The sequence below is a fragment of the Rousettus aegyptiacus genome, unplaced genomic scaffold (assembly GCF_014176215.1).
Source record: "Rousettus aegyptiacus isolate mRouAeg1 unplaced genomic scaffold, mRouAeg1.p scaffold_m13_p_14, whole genome shotgun sequence".
Lineage (NCBI taxonomy): Eukaryota > Metazoa > Chordata > Mammalia > Chiroptera > Pteropodidae > Rousettus > Rousettus aegyptiacus.
In genome coordinates, this window is record NW_023416289.1 from 39,370,567 (window position 1) to 39,390,036 (window position 19,470).

The 19,470-nt window shown below is 45.2% G+C and overlaps 1 protein-coding gene across 3 annotated transcripts in view; it reads left to right on the forward strand.

Annotated features, from left to right (window-relative positions):
• Positions 1–19,470, forward strand: part of RYR1 (ryanodine receptor 1) — a 106,321-nt gene that overhangs the window by 69,337 nt on the left and 17,514 nt on the right. For all 3 annotated transcript variants that reach the window (XM_036231615.1, XM_016165252.2, XM_036231616.1), the window contains 11 exons: positions 164–263; positions 574–653; positions 744–820; positions 1,431–1,504; positions 2,154–2,171; positions 3,248–3,328; positions 6,791–6,879; positions 6,975–7,103; positions 7,201–7,305; positions 9,515–9,596; positions 11,203–11,390. In XM_036231615.1, the coding sequence (XP_036087508.1) occupies positions 164–263; positions 574–653; positions 744–820; positions 1,431–1,504; positions 2,154–2,171; positions 3,248–3,328; positions 6,791–6,879; positions 6,975–7,103; positions 7,201–7,305; positions 9,515–9,596; positions 11,203–11,390 (1,023 nt within the window). The remainder of the gene's footprint in view (positions 1–163; positions 264–573; positions 654–743; positions 821–1,430; positions 1,505–2,153; positions 2,172–3,247; positions 3,329–6,790; positions 6,880–6,974; positions 7,104–7,200; positions 7,306–9,514; positions 9,597–11,202; positions 11,391–19,470) is intronic.

Below are 19,470 nucleotides of genomic sequence, written 5' to 3' on the forward strand. Positions count from 1 at the left end.
CAGACTTCAGTCCCAAGGGCTAGAGGGGGGGTCACAGCTGAAAGAATGAACCAGCAGATGTGGCTGGAGCAGGAACACAGGGAAGAGGGACGAGTCTGTGAGGGGAAAGGCTGGGCTGGAGAGCCTGAACTCACTCAGCCCCGTGGGCCTGGCTCTGCCCCAGGAGAAAGAGATGGAGAAGCAGAGGCTCCTATACCAGCAGGCGCGGCTGCACAACCGGGGGGCTGCAGAGATGGTGCTCCAGATGATCAGTGCCTGCAAAGGTGTTCTCCACATGCATCCGGCTCCTCCTAAGCACACTCACTGTTCCTGTCTTCACTCTCCCTAACCCATCCGTTTCCTGTGGACCCAATGTGCTATGCTGCCACTCCCTCCCGCCTATGGTTTGCACACACACCCCAGCCCTTGCATGTTCCACTTGCCTTGCGATTTCTCATGCATCCTTCAGTCACAATCTCCCTTGCACACTCCTTCGCCCCCTTCTCTCACATCTTCTGGATGGCTGTTTTCTGGTGGATGGAGAATACAGCTCCCAAACTGATCAGACCATCTTTTGTCCCACGCCCCCTCCAGGAGAGACTGGTGCCATGGTGTCCTCTACCCTGAAGCTGGGCATCTCCATCTTAAATGGGGGCAATGCTGATGTGCAGCAGGTAACAGAAAGGACTAGGGAGGAGGACCAAAAAAGGTGGGAGGTTCCTGCGTGACTCCCAGCTCCTCCTCCTCTCCCGCCTCCTCTGCAGAAAATGTTGGATTATCTGAAGGACAAGAAGGAAGTTGGCTTCTTCCAGAGTATACAGGCGCTGATGCAGACATGCAGGTAGGCTCTAGTGCATACCTTTCAGTGAAACTGTTTGGTGTGGCTGTGCCCCCACCCCTGGTACCATTTCCAGTTCCAGTTCTACTATTGGTTCCAGGAACAGAGACCTACTCAGACCAGCTCAATGATAAGGAGTTTATAATAAGAATTCACACGCAACAATGAGGGAGGTAAAATGCCACTGCTTTAACAATGAGTTATATTAAGGACCCAGGCATCTGGAATCAGAGGTTGTTGAAAATTCAAGAGGCACCTGCCCCAGGGAATCTGGGTTCTCTCCGATGACGCCTATTAATGTGACTCTACAACTGTCTGCCTTTGTGCCCCTCTTGCTGTTGACTGACTTTCTCTACCCCTCTGAATGAAGCGTTTGCTGATTGATTATTTCTGTATCCTCCCGATTTCAATTTGTACATATTTCATCCTCGCCCCACATTACTTCATGGCCGCACAGCTTCTGCCAGCTCTTAGTTTCTGCTTCCTCTTCCTCTCTGTTCATTCACGGTTTACCATGGCTCTCCACCTTCCACTGTGGGGCGCTGCAGGGCTCTGGAAGAAAGAAGGGCAGAGGCCTCGGCACATCTCCCTGTCTCTCCTTTCTTTCCCTCAGCGTCCTGGATCTCAATGCATTCGAGAGACAGAACAAGGCAGAGGGGCTGGGCATGGTGAACGAGGATGGAACTGGTGAGGCCCTCTCTTGGGCTTCCCTCTCCCTGGGATATCCTCTTCCTTCAGGATCCGCCCCCTCCCCCAACACTGCTCAGAGCTCCCTTTCTCCAAGGCATCCCCTCCCCAAGAGCATCCCCAGGTCTCCCCCTCCCCTTCCCTGTGCAGTGGTCCCCGGTCCTGCCTCTGCCCCATTCCTCCAGGGTCTTCCTCCCCGTGGTCCCCACCCTTGGGTGTCTTTTCATCCTGGGTTCTCCTATCCATCATCACTTGGACTCCGCCCATCACGTACCCCAAATCCCCCGCCCTGGTTGCTGTTCTCTCATTAATGTCCCTAATCCGGGTTAATCGAGTCTCCTCTTTGCCGTGTTGTGACGTGTCTAACCTTTCTGCCCTGATCCTTGCCTCCTGCCTCTCCACCTCTACCTGTCTATCTCTTTCTCGTCATTCTTCATTCTTTCCCAATGCTTTTACTATCATTTCCCACTCTTTTTGTGGCTTCCTTCTGTCTCCTTATCGCTCTGTCTTTCACTCTGTTGTTTCTTTCTCCATGTCTGTCTTCATCCCTGATCGTGTGTCACTGTGTGTTTTTCTGTGTCTGTCTCCTTCTGTCTCTCTTTTTCCTCTTTTCTCCTGCTTCCTCCTCCCATCCTGTTGGCTGCCCCAGTCATCAACCGCCAGAACGGTAATTCCCCTACCCATTCCCCTTGCTGTGCTACGCTGCCACGCCCCCCTTCTAACCCCCATCGCCCCCTCCACCTGGGGGCTGAGGATCTGGGACATCCAGGGAGGGAGGAACCCTTCAGTGGGTCACCGTGTCGGCAGAAAGTCTTGAAGCCAGGGTCCAGAGCCCAAGATTCAGGTCCCAGATTAGCCGCTAACAACCTGGGACTATGAACAACTCACTTACCTTCCGTTGGCCTCAGTCTTCCCATTTGTAAAGTAGAAGCTAGAGAAGATGGCAAAGACCCCTTTCCAGATGGATGTTCTCGGACTTCCAGACCCAGATTCGCAGTCCCGGGGTGGGGTGATTCCCACTCCCATCCACCCTGCTGTCTGAACCATGACCTGGATTGGTCGGGTCAGCGGTTCCCATCAACCAACTGAATTGTTTGGCCCCAGCTTCCACTCCGATTGGTGTGTGTGCGGCCTCCGCGCCTGCTCTGGTTGGCCCATTCACTGTCTAGCCTCCCCCTCTCTCTTTCCTGCAGCCCTCCATGATTGGCTTCTTTCAGATTCCAGTTCCAATAGGCCCATGTTTACACGCCTCCTCTTCTGCTTCTCCTGGGTTGGCTGCTCTCAAGGCATCTGAGCCAATATGGCTGGCTTTCAATCCCATCACCCTCTGCTCAGAGCCTTAGCATGAAAGTGACCCCAACCCCATAACCCATTAACCCCACAGCCCTGGACTGGGGCTGTGGGAGATACCAGCTGCTTGAACCTCTGCTGGGTCAGGTATACACTCCTGGATGTCACATAAGTGGTGACATCAGAGTGACACTGATGTTGTATAAAGACCCCGGCTTCATGACTCAGGGCCCCTCGGGTCTCCTTGTGCTGATGTCATGGATTCTGAGATTGGGACCCCCTGGTGTCATGGATGTCCATGGCCCTCACAATGTGTTTGAGGTGGTGGCTGTTCCTCCCAGTGCCCCTGTGCTTTGTGCATGTGTGTGCAGTGTGCATGGGCAGTGCTGCATGCATGTACTGTGTCCTGGAGCATCTGACCCCTTCTGGGTCCTGCCCCGCTCTTCCACCCAGGAGAAAAGGTCATGGCAGATGACGAATTCACCCAAGACCTGTTCCGATTCCTGCAATTGCTCTGCGAGGGGCATAATAATGGTGAGGAGGAGGGGTGGGTGGGGTGTAAGGGAGATGGAGGTTTAGGGTCAGTCTGGAAGGGTTGCCTGAGTTCATCTCCAGCCCCTTCCTCCCCTTATCAGTGATGACCTCACCACTCATCCTTGACCCCATTGTCCTTCATCCTTTACTTTCACCCAGGGTCAAGCCCAGTCCACCCACCTCCCTAAATCTCTCTTGAATTTCTGGAATCTAGCCACTTAGCTTCACTTTCACTTCTTCTGGCTAGTCCAATACCCCAAAAGCAATCTGCCAAAAGCCAATTTGGCCAAATGAGCAATGCCATTTTATAATAACATGCCATTTTCCCATGGCTGCTTTGAAATTGAGCAAATGTGGTGGATTTCCAAACTCTGGATCTGTAGAGGGAAGGAAAAAAAAAAATCACAAGCATTTTTCAATGACTCTATTAGAATCACTAATTTCGCTTATAATATGCTTTGCCCAGAGGAAGGACCACAGAGTTTTTCCTTACTTAAACAAGAGTTTCCACAACATTTGCTCTGGTTCAGGCAGTTTAACCAGACCAAGGGTGACAAATTAATTAAACACACTGTTGGTGAGAAAATATAACCCCAAATGGCACGCATAGCTTACGACATTAAAGGAACAGCCCAAATTCTGTCAAACATTCTACCCAAGGCCGTTTCAATCTCAAGGTTGTGGTTGCGACACTTAGCAGGTGATTATGAAACCACAGACTTACCAGAAATTAGCCTTCATTACAAGAATGGGAGTAATTATAAATCTAACTTCCATAGAAGCTACACCCCACTTGGCTAGTGTTCTTTAGGGTAACAGATTTGTGACCATCTCTAACCTTCACTCCTTTCTTTTCAACAAAGGATAAAGCATGATCTGTTGCTTTACATTATCAAAAGCTCTTAGGTCCACAACTAGTTTTTCCTCAAGGTTTATTACCTCTGTGCCACATGTTCAGGGTTTCCTTTCCTGAAGTTTTACTAAGGTGGAATCGGACTTTGGGTTTAAAATGAATTTTATTCCCTGGGTCTATGAACTTTTGGAAATGAGAACATTCTTATGGGTGGGATTTCTCTCCCAAAAAGTTTGCAGTCCAGTCCTCTGCCTAAATTTGTTGATTTTATGAACCAGACCAATCAAATAAATATTTGAAGTATCTTTCAAATCTCACATGCCTTACATGTCTTTAGTATTCAATGCCATTCAAAGCAGACAAAAGGTTTGTCTCTTGCTCATTTGCACATGTCTTTGACAGTGTTCTCAGCTGACAGAGTTCTTTTCAAGAGTGGGAGCTGTATATCTAACCATTTACACATGTAGTCTGACTTAAATGAACACAAAGGGTTTAGAAAACAGGGTTGGTGAGAAAACCTGTACATTTGCTTATAAAATCTTGAATATTTGAATATACTCTTTGTCTATAATGTGAAACCAGGCGAAATGAATACTCAGCCTGCTACAGTGATTATGAAGTGGCTATAGGGAAATCAGGTGGAAAATAAGAGTTTGGGAGAAGGGGAAACCTTAACGGGCTGTTAAAGCCATTCCGTGCACCATGGCATTGCTATGAACATTAAAAGGACTTCACTGAAGTTTGTGTTTATTGCCTTGATAACTGACAAATGGGTTCACAGAGGTGGTTCTCAAACTTAAGCAGGCCTAAGAGTCACCTGGAGGCCTTGTTAAAATACAGACTTCTAGGCCTTACCCTAGAATTTATGTTTAGTATTTCTGGAGTGGAGCCCAGGACTGTGAATTTCTAACAGGTTCCAGGAAACTAAATCCTTTATGTATGCCTGGGGTCCCCAAACCCTGGGCCACAGACCGATACCGGTCCGTGGCCTGTTAGGAAATAAGGAGGCAAGCATGCAAAGCTTCATCTGTATTTGCAGCTGCCCCCTAGTGCCAGCATCACCGCCTCAGACCACTGGGCATTAGATTCTCATAGGAGAACCAGTCCCTGGTGCCCCAAAAGTTGGGAACTGCTGATGTATGCTAAAGCATTAAAACCTCATAACAGCTCTATAGCCTGCTGTGACCACCATGTTACATATGAGGAAACTGATGCAAGTCTGTGACACACAGAGAGGTTCAATAACTCGCCTGAGGTCGCACAGCTGGGAATTCATGCAGCCAACTCCTACTTATCTTTCAGGTCTCAGCTCACAGGAGCCTTCGCTGTCTACCCAGGCTGGGCCAGCCACCTCCCCTGGCTTCTCTGGCTCCCTGGGTTTTTCCCATCACAACCCTGATCATTCTGCCCAGTATTCCTCACTACCATCCCTGTCACCCATGAACAATGTTTTATTTTTATTATCATCATCATCATTCCCAAACTTCTCAACCACACACTGAAGTAGAGAATGGTCTAATAAACCTCCAAGTACCCATCACTCAGCTCTAACAGTTATCAGCTATCTGCCATAGAATAACATTTTTCAAATAATGAAAACCAGCGCACCAAGAGGGTTGTAAATCAGTTTATTGCAGAGATTATTGCCTTAATTGCACATTGGTATGCCCGGGCAGCTCTAAAGTGTTCTAAAGCCCAGGTTTCACCCTCCAGAGATTCTAATTCAATTGGTTTGGGGTGGGGCCTGATGATTGGGATTTTTTTTTTTTTTTAAAGCCTCCAGGTAATTCTAATGGGCAGCTAAAGTTGAGAAGTTGAGACCTACAGATTCAGTGGGTTGAGATCAGAATCCTTATAGTTACTGAGACCAGTACAGGACAAAAACTACCACAGTGTATGGCACATAGTAAGGGTATGTGAGACTTCTGTTCCAGGTGTACGGAAATATAAACGCATGTACTGGGTCTCAATGTAAAATGAATTTCCTATCGTAGGTTGCAGTTAGGAAAGATTGAAAATTACAACATGAGAATATAAGCTTCACAAGGGCAGGGATTTTGTTTCTTTTGTTTTCTTTCGCTGCTGTATCCTTAGGGCCTAGAACAGTGCCTGGCACATAGTAAATGCTGAAAAGATGAATAAACGATAGATGCTCATCTCCTCTGGCTTTTGGTAGACACTCAATAAATATTTGTTGGATAAACGAATAAAGAAATAACCAACCTTCCATCACCCCTAGCACATAGTAAGCATTCAATAAAAATTTTGGAAATGGAGGACTAAATCTCCATTTCCCTCTGCTACATTGTAAGGTGCTCAACAAACATATTCTGGGAAAAAAAAATCAATGAATAAACGACTGGCCCTCCACCACATCTGCCATGTAGTAGGCTCTCAATAAATATTTATGACATAAATGAGTAAATGATCCTCCCTCTTCCTCTGGCACAAAATAGGTACTTGATAAAAAGTTAATAAATTAATGATTACATGCCGTCTGGCATACAACAGGCACTCTATTTAAACACTAACTGCATAAATGGATAACTGTTCACCTCCCCCAGCACATGGTAGATTCTCAATAAATGAATGACTCTTCATCTCCCTAGATTTCCAAAACTACCTACGGACACAGACAGGGAACACGACCACTATTAACATCATCATCTGCACAGTGGACTACCTTCTGCGGCTGCAGGTGAGGATGTGAGGCTGTCCGCGTGTGACCTGGGGTCGAGGACTGGGGGGCCATCGTTGGCCCAGCCACCACCTCACACCGTGTCGGCCCCCCAGGAGTCCATCAGCGACTTCTACTGGTACTACTCCGGCAAGGATGTTATTGAGGAGCAAGGCAAGAGGAACTTTTCTAAGGCCATGTCGGTGGCTAAACAGGTGTTCAACAGTCTCACCGAGTACATCCAGGTAGGACCCGCCTGCTGGGGCAGGGCGGGGCAGTCCCGCATCGCGCGCGGGGCCTGGCTCTCACGCTGCGCTCTGCTCCCCCACCCTCACCCCACAGGGCCCCTGCACTGGGAACCAGCAGAGCTTGGCGCACAGCCGCCTCTGGGACGCCGTGGTGGGATTCCTGCACGTGTTTGCCCACATGATGATGAAACTCGCTCAGGTTCGGGCACCTCTGTTCTTCACCTAGCTGCTTCCGGGCACCCCCAACCGGCCCGTTTCCAAGTCCTGCCCTATCCACCATTTTCTCACCAAAACGCTCCGGGAGTGTTCCAGACTAGCTCCCTTGCCCAGGCCTAACCCCTCTTCCTTAGGGATTGTGTCTCTGCATGACCGCGCCTCCTCCTCTGCCCCCACCAATCGGATGGTTTTCCATCCACACTTCAATTGGTCTGACATTTGGGCCCGCCTCCTATGGCCCGGAGCGCCTCTATGATTGGTTGGTGTTCTTTTCTCTCTGATGAGATCGTGTCAGATTTGGACCGCCCTGGCGATAGGATATCCGCGGGCTTCTAGGTCAGGGTCTGAGACTGAAGGACTGTTTTGCTTCTTTATTTTGCCTGCGGCAGATGACGCCCATCCCGGGCATCCATGATGTAAGGTGCCTGTCGAGCCCCACCTCCCATCTCTAGAATCTTCGTGTTCCCCTTTTTCCACCGTCCGCGCCTCTTTGCAGCCTTGTCAGTGTTCCATGAACACCTTATCCATTTGCTCTGCTTGCGTCTGGTAAACATACTCGAAGCTGCCATGTACACTGCGCCGGGCTAACCATCTTAAGGAACACCACCCGCATCCTAGACATCGCATATCCGTGTATTTATTACAGTAGTTTTCCAGCAGATGGCAGAAAAGTATTCTGTATATTTATTATAATTTTCTAACAGGAAGCTGTCTTGAAAAGGGGAGCCTTTTTAAAATTTACTCAAATGTGCCACAGAAGCTGGCAGAAACCCTGTCTACTATCATCTGATTTTTTGAAAGGAATTGAACTTGGGAATGCAGTTCCTCAGTGGCAGTGCAGTTGAGGTCAGGCTGTGGGTGTAATCTTAAAATTCTAGAGACTGTTGTTATCTTAAGCGTAGAGTTCTCAACCCTTCAGTGTTAATTCATTACCCATGGTTAAGTGGTAAAGGCTAGAAATTCAATGCAAAGTGGGGGAGAATTTATAAGTTCACATCTCAGATCCAGGGCCTAGAGTGATATCAGCAGAAATATTTCTCTCTTGTCTGGCTTCCTTCTTAAGCAGGGATTGGAAAAATGGTGCCCTAGGCTTCCATGCACCCTGCTAACCGCTCCAGAGGGAAGAGAACCTCTCTCATGGGAGCTCCAGGAAAAGACCTGCAATTCTCTCTGATTGGGCTAATGGTCATATGCCCATCCCTGAATCAATCATGTGGCCAGGAGAAAGAAGGCTCTGATTGGCCAGACCTTAGAATCAGGAAGGCAGGTTTTGCCCCACACTCTCTGAAAGTGGAATTAAGAGCAGTAAGGGCTGGATCCTAGGCAGGCACACCATAGGTGCCCATCTATCTTAGGATCTTGAGATATTGAAATGTTGGAATGTTAGAGTCAGCTTGGAGCTATGGAAACGTGTTAGGATTAGAATCAGCAACTCTAGAACCAGCATTGGGGTAGAAGGAGCCTTACATCTCATTTCTCCGCTATCCTTCCACCGCCTCTATTTTATTAGATAGAACCATATGAAATCATATCTTTGTGGGTCAAAATGGTTGAATATTGGCAGCTTTATATAACTCAACCTAATACAAATTGGGACCATGAGGCAGAATTTTGACCATGTTAGAAGCTTCTGTGGGCCCAACATAAGGCACTATGACAGGGGAGGCAGTGTATCCCCACATTCTTCTCAGATGGCTAACTGGAAAGCACATGGCTGTGTCCTCCAGTCTTCTTCCCAGAGTCCCACTCTTTCCACCACACGTTTATTCAAAAAACATGTGTCAAACACCCATCAGAGGCCAGTCACAGTGCTCAGCTCCTATTCCTTTCAGATCTGTCTTTGATCCCAGTATTTGCCCCTGTCTGTCTCTGTCTGTCTCAACCCCAAGCGTCTGCTCCCTGAGCCCCATACTCCTCTCAGTCCTCCTTGTCTGCCAGATCCTTGCCCCCACACATCACCCACTGGGCCTGCTTTCCCCGAAATGCCAAACCCACCTCCACACTCTTGTCTCTTGCCCCTTCCCCTGCTTCCGAGGAACATGTCTGGACTCGGGTCCCCTCGGAGGTAAGAGGGGAGAAAAAAGAGGTCTTAGGCCCTGCTGGGTGGGTGAGGAGGGACAGAAGCAGCTGGAGGTGGCGAAGGCATCTCTGCATGAACCAGCCCTCATGTAGCTGGGATGTGGCATCTCTAGGACTCGAGCCAGATCGAGCTGTTGAAGGAGCTGCTGGATCTACAGAAGGACATGGTGGTGATGTTACTGTCACTACTGGAAGGTAAACAGCCAGTGGATGGGGAAAGGGGAGGGTACGAAGGTACAGACAAGCCCAAGAATGGCCCTTGGAGACCCAGGAAACCCCAACCTTCAACCCCCATCTGACATCATGTCAGGGTTGATGAGTTGATGAAAGTCACATTAATGAGCTTGGCAACACTGAGCACTTATTACGTTCCAGGCCTTGATTGTACATATATTAGTTTATTGAATCCCCAGAGAAATCTTAATAAGGTAGGTGGGCTGGACACTTTTTAAATTTATGTACTTAATAATTATTTAGTTATTTGCAAAATGTTTCAGTTAACTTTTGCTGCCTAACAAGTATCCCCACAACTTAGTGATTACTAATTTATTATTAATTAATAAAGCAATTTAACTAGTAGACAGAATTTTTTCTATACAGGTTAGTTCATAAAGAGTGTCCTCATTCTTTTATATGCCTTCATAGTGCTCCATCGTGTCAGTTATACCGATTCATTTAACCATACCCCTACTGATAGACATTCAAGTTTTTAAAAATATTTTGCTGTTACAATGTTGTGATGATTAATTCTCCTACAGTGTTTCAGCTTTTTTTGAACTAGTTATTAGCTTTTAAAGAATCAGAAGGTTTCCTTTAAACATCAGATTTCCAGCTTTTCTTGAAAAATTGAAAGATTTGGTGACTCTGGGCCCACATTCTCACATGACAAAAATCAGCTGGACTGAATTAAAGAGCTGGATTATATCAGTGTTAAATCGGACTTTGATGACTTACTAAAATTATATAAGAGAATGTTTTGTCTTTTAAGGCATATGAACTGAAATGGTTAGGGATAAAAAAGGTCTCATGCCTGCAGCTTACCCTCACATGGTTCAGGGAAGAGGGTGGGGCAGGGAAGAGAGAAGGAGAAAGAGAGAGAAAATTGTAAAGCAAATGTGGTAAAATATAAACAATTGGTGAATGTGGAACATATGAGGGTTCCCTTGCGCAATTTTTGCAACTCACATCTAAAATCGAAAGGTACAAAAAGAATCTTAAGCCAGTTTGCTTTAGAGGAATGTATGGGATCCCAGCTAGTCACAGCCTTCACCTCTCCCTTGCTGCCTTACCTTTGGCCTGCCTCCCTCATTTATGGACCCGCTTGGCCTCTGTGGGCTAATGGAAGGCTTAGTTGTGTGAGCTCTGAGGTCATTCATTTCTGGGTTCAAATCCTCACCCCCTTACTGGCTATGTGACTTTCCCTGAGTCTCAGTTTATATACCTGTAAAGCCAGATGGTAGCACACTTTTCTTACAAGGACGAGATCCTGCCAGCACAGCACTTGGCATAACATCTGTCACCTGCCGTTAGCTTTTGCCATTGTTATCTTTATTGATGACTCCTCCAGCTATCGGGGGAGGTGGACAAAGACAGGATCAGCCAAGTTCACACATGATGCTGATGCAGATCAGGAAGTGACCCATGCCCTTTGAGGGGAGGCTTAGGAGCTGGCAGGGAAGCTTCCACCAGCACAGTGGATCCTGGGGAGCCATAGGGGACTCCCAAGCTAGGGAGGGAGGCAAGCCATGGGACTCCAGAGTGGAGGCTCTGCCTAATGGAACTGACCTCGGGCTGCCCACAGGGAACGTGGTGAACGGCATGATTGCCCGGCAGATGGTAGACATGCTGGTGGAATCTTCATCCAACGTTGAGATGATCCTCAAGTTCTTCGACATGTTCCTGAAACTCAAGGACATAGTGGGCTCAGAGGCCTTCCAAGACTACGTCACTGATCCCCGTGGCCTCATCTCCAAGAAGGACTTCCAGAAGGTGGGTGCTGAAAGTAGATGAGTTGGGGTGCCAGGTGCCAGTCATGCTCTTCCTGGCTGCCTGCCTTGGGCAAGAGACTTCTCTGTGAGCCTCAGTTACCTTATCTGTGAAATGGGCTAAAACAGTCCTTGGGGGTGTTTTGAAGATGAAATACATCTATTATTTCTATTATTGTTGTTAATGGTTATAATGGTATTATTGTTATAAATAGAGATCAGGTATTTAGTTGGTAAACTTACTGGGTTTCTCCTCTGTGCTGGGCCCTGGGATGGTACCATGGACATAGCAATGACCGAGACACAGCCCCAGCTTCCTGAGACTTATAATCTAATGGGAGAGGCAGTCACCATGACCACGGCAGGTCAAAATAGTGGGGCCGTTAGGAAGGAAATGCAGGAACCTGCTTTATCCAATAGCCCATTCATCGGCCTGTCTCTTGCACCCCAGCTCTCCCTATGTAACTCCAGGTAAGTCACTCATCTGCTCTGAGCCTCAGTTTCCTCCTCAGTGAAATGGGGCTAGCATAATAACATTCACTGTCTCACAGGGCTGCTGGGAGAGTGGACAGTGCCTGGAACACAGGAGCACTCAAGGGATGTTAGGTACTATTTTTACAGGCATACCTGAAAGATATCGCGGGTTTGGTTCCAGACCACCGCAATAAAGCTAATATTGCAATAAAATGAGTCACGCAGTTTTTTAAATTTTCCAGTGCATATGAAAGTTTATGTTTACACTATACTGTAGTCTATAAAGTGTGCAATCGCATTATGTTTAAAACATGTATATACTTTAAAATCCATAATATCTGCAAAGCACAATAAAGTGAGATACGCCTGTCTTTATTACTGCCAGATTTGTTTCCAACACCATTTTGTTAACTTTTCTTTTGAAATAACTTCAGGCTGACAGAGAAATTACAAGAACAGTACATAAAATTTCTAAATACCATTCACCTAGATTGCCCAAATACTAACTTTTTACCATGTTTACTCCATCATGATTCCCCTTCACTGCTAAATACGTCTGTGTGTATCTCCGAGAACACGTTCATTCTCTTATGTAACCATGGGGCAGTTAGCAAACCAGGAAATTACCACTGACAGGGTGCTGCTGTGTCCAGGGCCTATTCAGTTTTCATTCATTAAAGATGTTCTTCTTCACTGTCAAACATCCAGTCCAGGATCAGGGATCGCATTTCAGCACCCTGTCTCTTTAGCTTCCTTCAATCCGGAACCTTTTCTTGGTCTGTTTGTGTTTTTCATGACCTTGCCATTCTTGAAGAACGGAGGCCGGTTGTGTTCTAGAGTGTCCCTCAGTGTGGGTTAGTCTGAGTTTTCGTCATGATTCAAGTCAGGTCACACATCTTTGGCAGGAATGTCGTAGGAACGATGCGTCCTCAGTGCACCGTATCAGGAGGCACGTGCTGCTGGTTCTTCCCATCACTCTTGGTGTCAGCCTGAATCATTTGGTTAAGGTGGTGTTTACCAGGGTCTCCACTGTAAAGATACTGTCATTCCCTTCAGTATCTTGCGAGGTCGAGCTATGAGACCATGTAAAATCTGTTCATCCTCTAGGATTAGCATTTATTTATGATTCTTGTCTGAAACGATTGTTACTATGGTAGTTGACAAATGGTGGTTTTCCACTTTTAGCATACTCTTTTACCTTTATGTGGTACCATTTTACTGTAAGAAAAATTTTTTCCTTCTCCACTTGTTTACTTACTTATTTACTTATTCGCTTATTTATTTATATCAGCATAGACTCATTGCTTTTTCTTTTATTCTAGGAGTTGCAATCACTACTGCTTTATCAGCATTTAAATAAGCTCAGGGTCTCCTGAGCTAAAAATAAAATGCCCCATGTCTCCTAGTTGCCCTTGGGGCCTCCCTGCATCTCTTCCCCACTCTCAGCCACTCCTCCCAAGAGATGTCTGCCTTCGCTCACTCCTTTCTCACCTCCCACTCCTTCTCTGATTCAGGGTTTGCTGGCTTCTGTCCCTGTCGCTCTCCTGAAACTACCCCAATATCATCGTTGACCTCCGCCCCTGAATTTCTCCTCTGACTTGTTGTCTTGGCGGCATTTGCCATCGTCGACCATTTCCTTCCCCCAGCAATGCCTGCTGACTTGGGCATCTGTGCCACACACTTCTGGGACCCCCACCTTTTCTGCCAATCACTCGCATCCTCTTAAACACTGCTGTCCCTGAGCCCTCTACCTTCCGAAAGAAGAGCTAATATGTATTGTTCTCTCACTTTGTGCCAGGTCCTGTGTATACATGAATCACAACTGAGCTTTGAACAACACAGGGCGAAACTGTGCAGATCTACTTCTATGCAGATTTTTCTCAGTAAATATAGAGTCAGCCCTCCATATCCCGGTTTCACATCCTCAGATTCAACCAGCCATGGATCAGAAACAGTATTTTCAATCCATGGTTGGGAATCTGCAGATGCAGAGGGCTGGCTGGCTGTATGCGGCATTCTGCGCCATTTTATATAAGAGACTTGAGCATCCAAAGATTTGGGTGTCTGTGGGGGTCCTGGAACCAGTCCCTTGAGTTCCTGAGGAACGACTAAAGTGTTCAGAGAGTAGGAAGTTATGGTCAGATTTTCAACGGGGCAGGAGGTTGATGCTCCTAACCCCTGTGTTGCTCACAGGTCAACTGTAGTTCATTTAACCCTTACAGCAACCTTACATGGTAACGATTTCTTTTTATTACTAGTTTAAAGAAGTGGAAACTGAGGCACAGCAGGTGAAGCGGTGTGCTTCAGGCCACACTGTTAGTAAATGACAAAGCTGGGATGAGAACTCAGGCAGTCTGGCTCCAGAGTTCACACCTCTGGAGTCATCCATTACGCTAGTCCAAAAAATAGTCAGTGAACACCTTCTCCTGGGAGCCCAGGCCTACTTTCAAGGCTGGCAGGTTTAGGGGGAGAGTGTCAGCGAGAGCTGCAAGAGAACCAGAAAGCGCCATGCAGGAACTAAAGTGCACATCATTCAGAATTTCAAAATGATTCTGCTCAGCGAAGGAAACTATCAACATGAAAAGGCAGCCTATGGAATGGGAGAAAATATTTGCAAACCATATATCTGATGAAGGGTTAACATCCAAAATAGACAAAGTATTCCTACAACTCAAAAACAATAAAACCAATAACCCAATTTAAAAATGGGCAAAGGACCAAATAGACGTTCGGCCAACGAGTACATAAAAAGGCGTTGAACAGCAGTAATGATCAGGGAAATGCAAGTCAAAACCACAGTGAGATATCACCTCATACCCGTTAGAATGGCTATTATTAAAAAGAGTTAACGAATGTTGGCGAGGATGGAGAAAAAGGGACCTATGTTCATGTTGGCAGAAATGTAAATTGGTGCAGACACTGCGGAAAGTGTTGTGGAGGTTCCTCAAGACATTAAAAATAATTAATTTAAAGTTGAAAATAGAACTACCATATGTTCCAGCAATCCCACTTCTGGGTTTTTATCCAAAGGAAACAAAACCATTATCTCAAAGAGAGATGTGCACTCCCATGTTTACTGCAGCATTATTCACAGCAGCCAGGATATGGAAGCAACCTAAGTGTCCATCAGTGGATGAATGGATATATATGTATAATGGAACATTATTCAGCCTTAAAAAAAGGGAAATCCTCTCATTTGCAGCAACATGAATGAACCCAGAGGGCATTGTGCTAAGTGAAATAAGCCAGTTAGAGAAAGACAAATACCGCATGGTATCACTTGTAAGTGGAATCTGAAAACAAAACAAACAAACAAAAAAACATCAAATTTACAGAAAGAGAGAGCAGAAAAGTGAGTGGTTTCCAGAGGCTGGGAGGGAGGCGTGGGGGTGAAGTAGAGAGAGGTTTGTCAAACAGTACAGACGTTCAGTTATAAGACAAATGTTTTTTAAATGGGTAAAGGTCCCTCCCAACGGTTCAGGGCTTCACAAATCACAAGATCGGACGGCGTACATCCAACTGTACACAACAGTTTTGTAGGTCAGTATCTCTGTTTCGCAAAGTTTCATTCTATAACTTTAAAAGCGCATTGGTTTTATTTTTGAAAAGATAATAACAGTGTATGAGGTGAGAAGCCTCACTCTCAGCCCGCTCTCCACCTACCCTCCCCCCACTGCCACTGCCGTAAGCATTCATTTCTCTTGTATTCCTCCATCATATTTTTGCACATACTGTTATTGTCCTCCTTTCTTACATAATAGGTAATGTTCTATACACACTACTCTATAGCACTTAACAATTTATTCTGGAGATACAGGGAGTGTCCTCATTGTTTTTGACAGGTGCCCAGTATTCTGCTTTGTATATATTATGGTTCATTTGATTATTCCCTGCTGATGGACACTTGCTTTGTTCCCGATCTTTTGTTATTACAACACATGCTGCAGTCAGAGGCGCAGTCTATAGCACAGGTACTGTAAATTTGTACTGCAGATTTCTAGCAGAGGAAAGTAAGTGTGCTAAGGAAGGCTCCCATGGGCTGCCAGCGATGCTGGCTACGGTTACCCTCGTACATAGGTCATTCTGTATGTGCACTTATATCCAAGGATAAACTTCTGAAAGTGACATTCTGGGTGGAAGTAAATGCATTCGTCATTTGGACAGATTTTGCCTTCTATTTTCCTCTCTTATTAGCAACATGTGAGAGTACCTGTTTCCCCACAGCCTCACCGCCAGACCACACTGTCAAATATTTGGGTTTTTGCCAATCTGATAGGTGAGAAATGGTATTGCATTGCAGTTTTAATTCACATTTAATTCACATTCTCCTGTTATGAGAACAGTTAAATCATCTTTTCATGTTATTTCTTTTACATTACTTGTTTCGTGAAATGACCGTGCCCTTGGATTTATTTTTCTATTGGGATGTTGCTATTTTTCTTCTTAATTTCTAGGAGTTCTTTATGTATTCACTAATTATAACTTTGTTAGTGACAGAAGCTGCACCTATTTTTCCAGATTCATCATTTGTCTTTGCTTATGGTGGATTCGTTGTTGTCGTTTTGTTTTGTTTTTGGCCACGCAGAATAGTTGATTTTTACGTAGAAAATTATTTAAAAGATTTTAAGAGTTTCCCCCCACCCCCCATGAAATAGATAATACAGGAATACATTCCTCTTGTGAAAAAAAATTCAGAACTTAGAGCTCTGGTCGATGTCTCTGTCAGCCCCCAGCCCCAGTCCTGTTCTCACCCCACCTCTCCGAAGGCCGCCACTGTTATCCCCTTGGTGTACATATCTCCAGTTCTCTAGTCCTGCATTTTTGTTCATGTGCATTTAAAAAATATGGCATCGTTGCATGGGTTCCCAAGTTTTCATGGTTGACAGAGTTCTTGACAGTTTGCAAAGCACATCTCCATTGAAAAGCACCGTCTGATAAACACATTCCAGGCTGCTAATGTATCGTTCTTAGTCAGTATCGTTTTGTGGTTTCCTTTACTTTTTTTAATCTGAAAATATTTTTGTATGTATCTCTAAATTAAGACTTTTTTTTTAAAAAAAAAATAGTCTTTGTGGAGATATAATTCACATACCATGAAATTCACCTATTTAAAACATAGCATTCGATGATTTTTTTAGTATATTCACAGAATTGTCCAACCATCCTTACAATCTAATTTTAGAATGTTTTAATCACCCCCAGAAAGAAACCCATTACCCTGAGCAGTCACTTCCCATTTCTCCTACCCAGGCCACTGGCAGCCACTAATCTACTTTCTGTCTCTATAGATTTGCCTATTCTGGACACTCCTTGTGCAATACATGGTCTTAAAAGGCTTTCCTTTTATTTAAGAAGCCGCAATGTCATTATCACTCCTAGCCAAAAGCAAAATGAAAAACATATACAGTTCTTTAATTCATCAAATATCTAGTTGGTATTAAAATTCCAAATCTCATAAATATTATATATAACTTTTTGCAACTTCTTTGCACCAGGATCCAAACAAATCCTACCCATTGCAATTGGTTCATATTTCTTTAAACCTCCTTTAATCTACTGCTTCGCCCCCATCACTTTCCCTTTTCCTGGCCATTTATCTGCTGGAGATCTGGGTTGTTGGTCCTGTTGAGCAGCACTGCCCAGCAGAAATACGATGTAAGCAACATGTATAAATTAACATTTTTCTAGTACCCACGCTTTAGAAAAAGTAAAAAGAAACATGTGAAATCATTTTTAACAATGTTTTATTTAGCCTAGTATATCCAACATGTAATTAATTTAACGTGTGATTAATTTAAAAATTATTAGATATTTCAACATGTAATTAATTTAAAAATGATTAGATATTTTACATTCATTTGTTCATACTAAGTCTTCAAAATCCAGAATGTGTTTTACACTGAGCACATCTCAGTTTACTCTGGCCATGACTCAAATTCAACATGTAATTAATTTAAAAATTATTAGATATTTTACATTCATTTGTTCATACTAAGTCTTCAAAATCCAGAATGTGTTTTACACTGTGAGCACATCTCAGTTTACTCCGGCCATGACTCAAATGCTCGGTAGCCACACGCGGCTTGTGGCAATCATTCGCTAGCGGTTTCTAAGTTGTAGAGTTTCCCACAGTTTGGATCTGGCCGATGCAACCTTAGGGTGTCACTTAATGCGTTCCCCTGTTCCCTGGGTTCCCTGTAAATTTGGACTTAGGTCGAGAAGGTTGATCAGGCTCAAGTGTGAAGGTTTTGTTTGTTGTTGCTAGCGCCTTCCTTTGTGGTGCTGCATCCGTCCATCAAGAGGCACATCCTGTCCCTTCATGTCTCCTTCTGTGATGTCAGCAGCCGTTCATGTCGATGCCCAGATACATTGGTTCATTAGAGATTGCATAATGGCGATCATATCATTTCTGAATGTTTGACCGCTTACCAAGCATCATGTGGTTTCCCGAACTCTTCACAAATATTTGTATTTTTACAACATGCTTTTCGGTTTCTCTACGATTTAAATGACAAGCTCACATTTTTTTAAAGGACTTTTTAATTTTCAAAAATCGTAACAGCTATAAATCATTCTCAGTTTTCAAGATTCGTTTGACAAATACGTTTTGAGCACCTACTGTGTGCAGCAGTAAGCAAAACAGAGATACTACCCTCAGAGCTGATGGCCCAGCGGGGAGGGGTGGATGAAAATAAGTAAATAAACAAAATAACTCCAGATTATAATCTGCGGTTTGAAGGAAATGAGCAGGGTGGCGTTTGAGAGAGAATGAGTGGAGTAAGCCCTGTAAACCAGGTGGTCAGGGAAGGTCTTTCCAGAAGAGGACACTGAAGCTGAACGTTGAAAGGTACCAGGTGAAGGTCGAGGGAGAGGTTGTGGCATCCCATGTGAAGAGGACAGCAAGTATAAAGGCTAAAAGGTAGAAAAAGGGATGCAAAAAAGGCTGTGTGGCTGCAAAGGGCTGTTGAGGGGGAGAGAGGAAGAAATCAAATCTGAGAGGTGGTGGGGGAGGCGTCCTGGGCATGGTCAGCTGTAGGGAGGACTTTGACTTTTAACCTGAATGAGATGGAGCCAAGGGAGGATTTTTAGAAGGGTGGGGTTGAGGGATGTTTCCAGGGTGCCTCGGGCTGTGCATAAGGAATGTACTATGGGGACAGAGGGGGAGCAGGCAAACCAGGAAGGTGGTTGCTGTGATAGTCTAATGGGAGATAATGGCAGTGGGCAAAGTCAGGGGGACCTGGAAGAGGCAGAAATGTGTATGTGTTAGATCTGTTGAAAGCAGAGCTGACAGATTTGCTGATGGATCAGGTGTGGGTGGTGAGATAAAAAGGAAATCAAGGATGACTCAAAGATTTTAGCTTAAGCACCTGGGTGGGTGGTGATGCTATTCCTGAGATGGGTAAGACTGTAGGAGGAGAGGTTTTGAAATCGAGTTCAGTTTTGGCCATTTCCAATTTAAGTTAAAGATCCACAAAGAGATGTCAGGTAGGGCTCAGCTGTAAATGTCTGGATTCTGGAGAACAGTCAGAAATGGGATGCATTCAGAGCCTGGGGTCAATCAAATCTTCATGGAGGGTGTAAAGAAAAGGGTATGCATTCCAGGTCTGGAG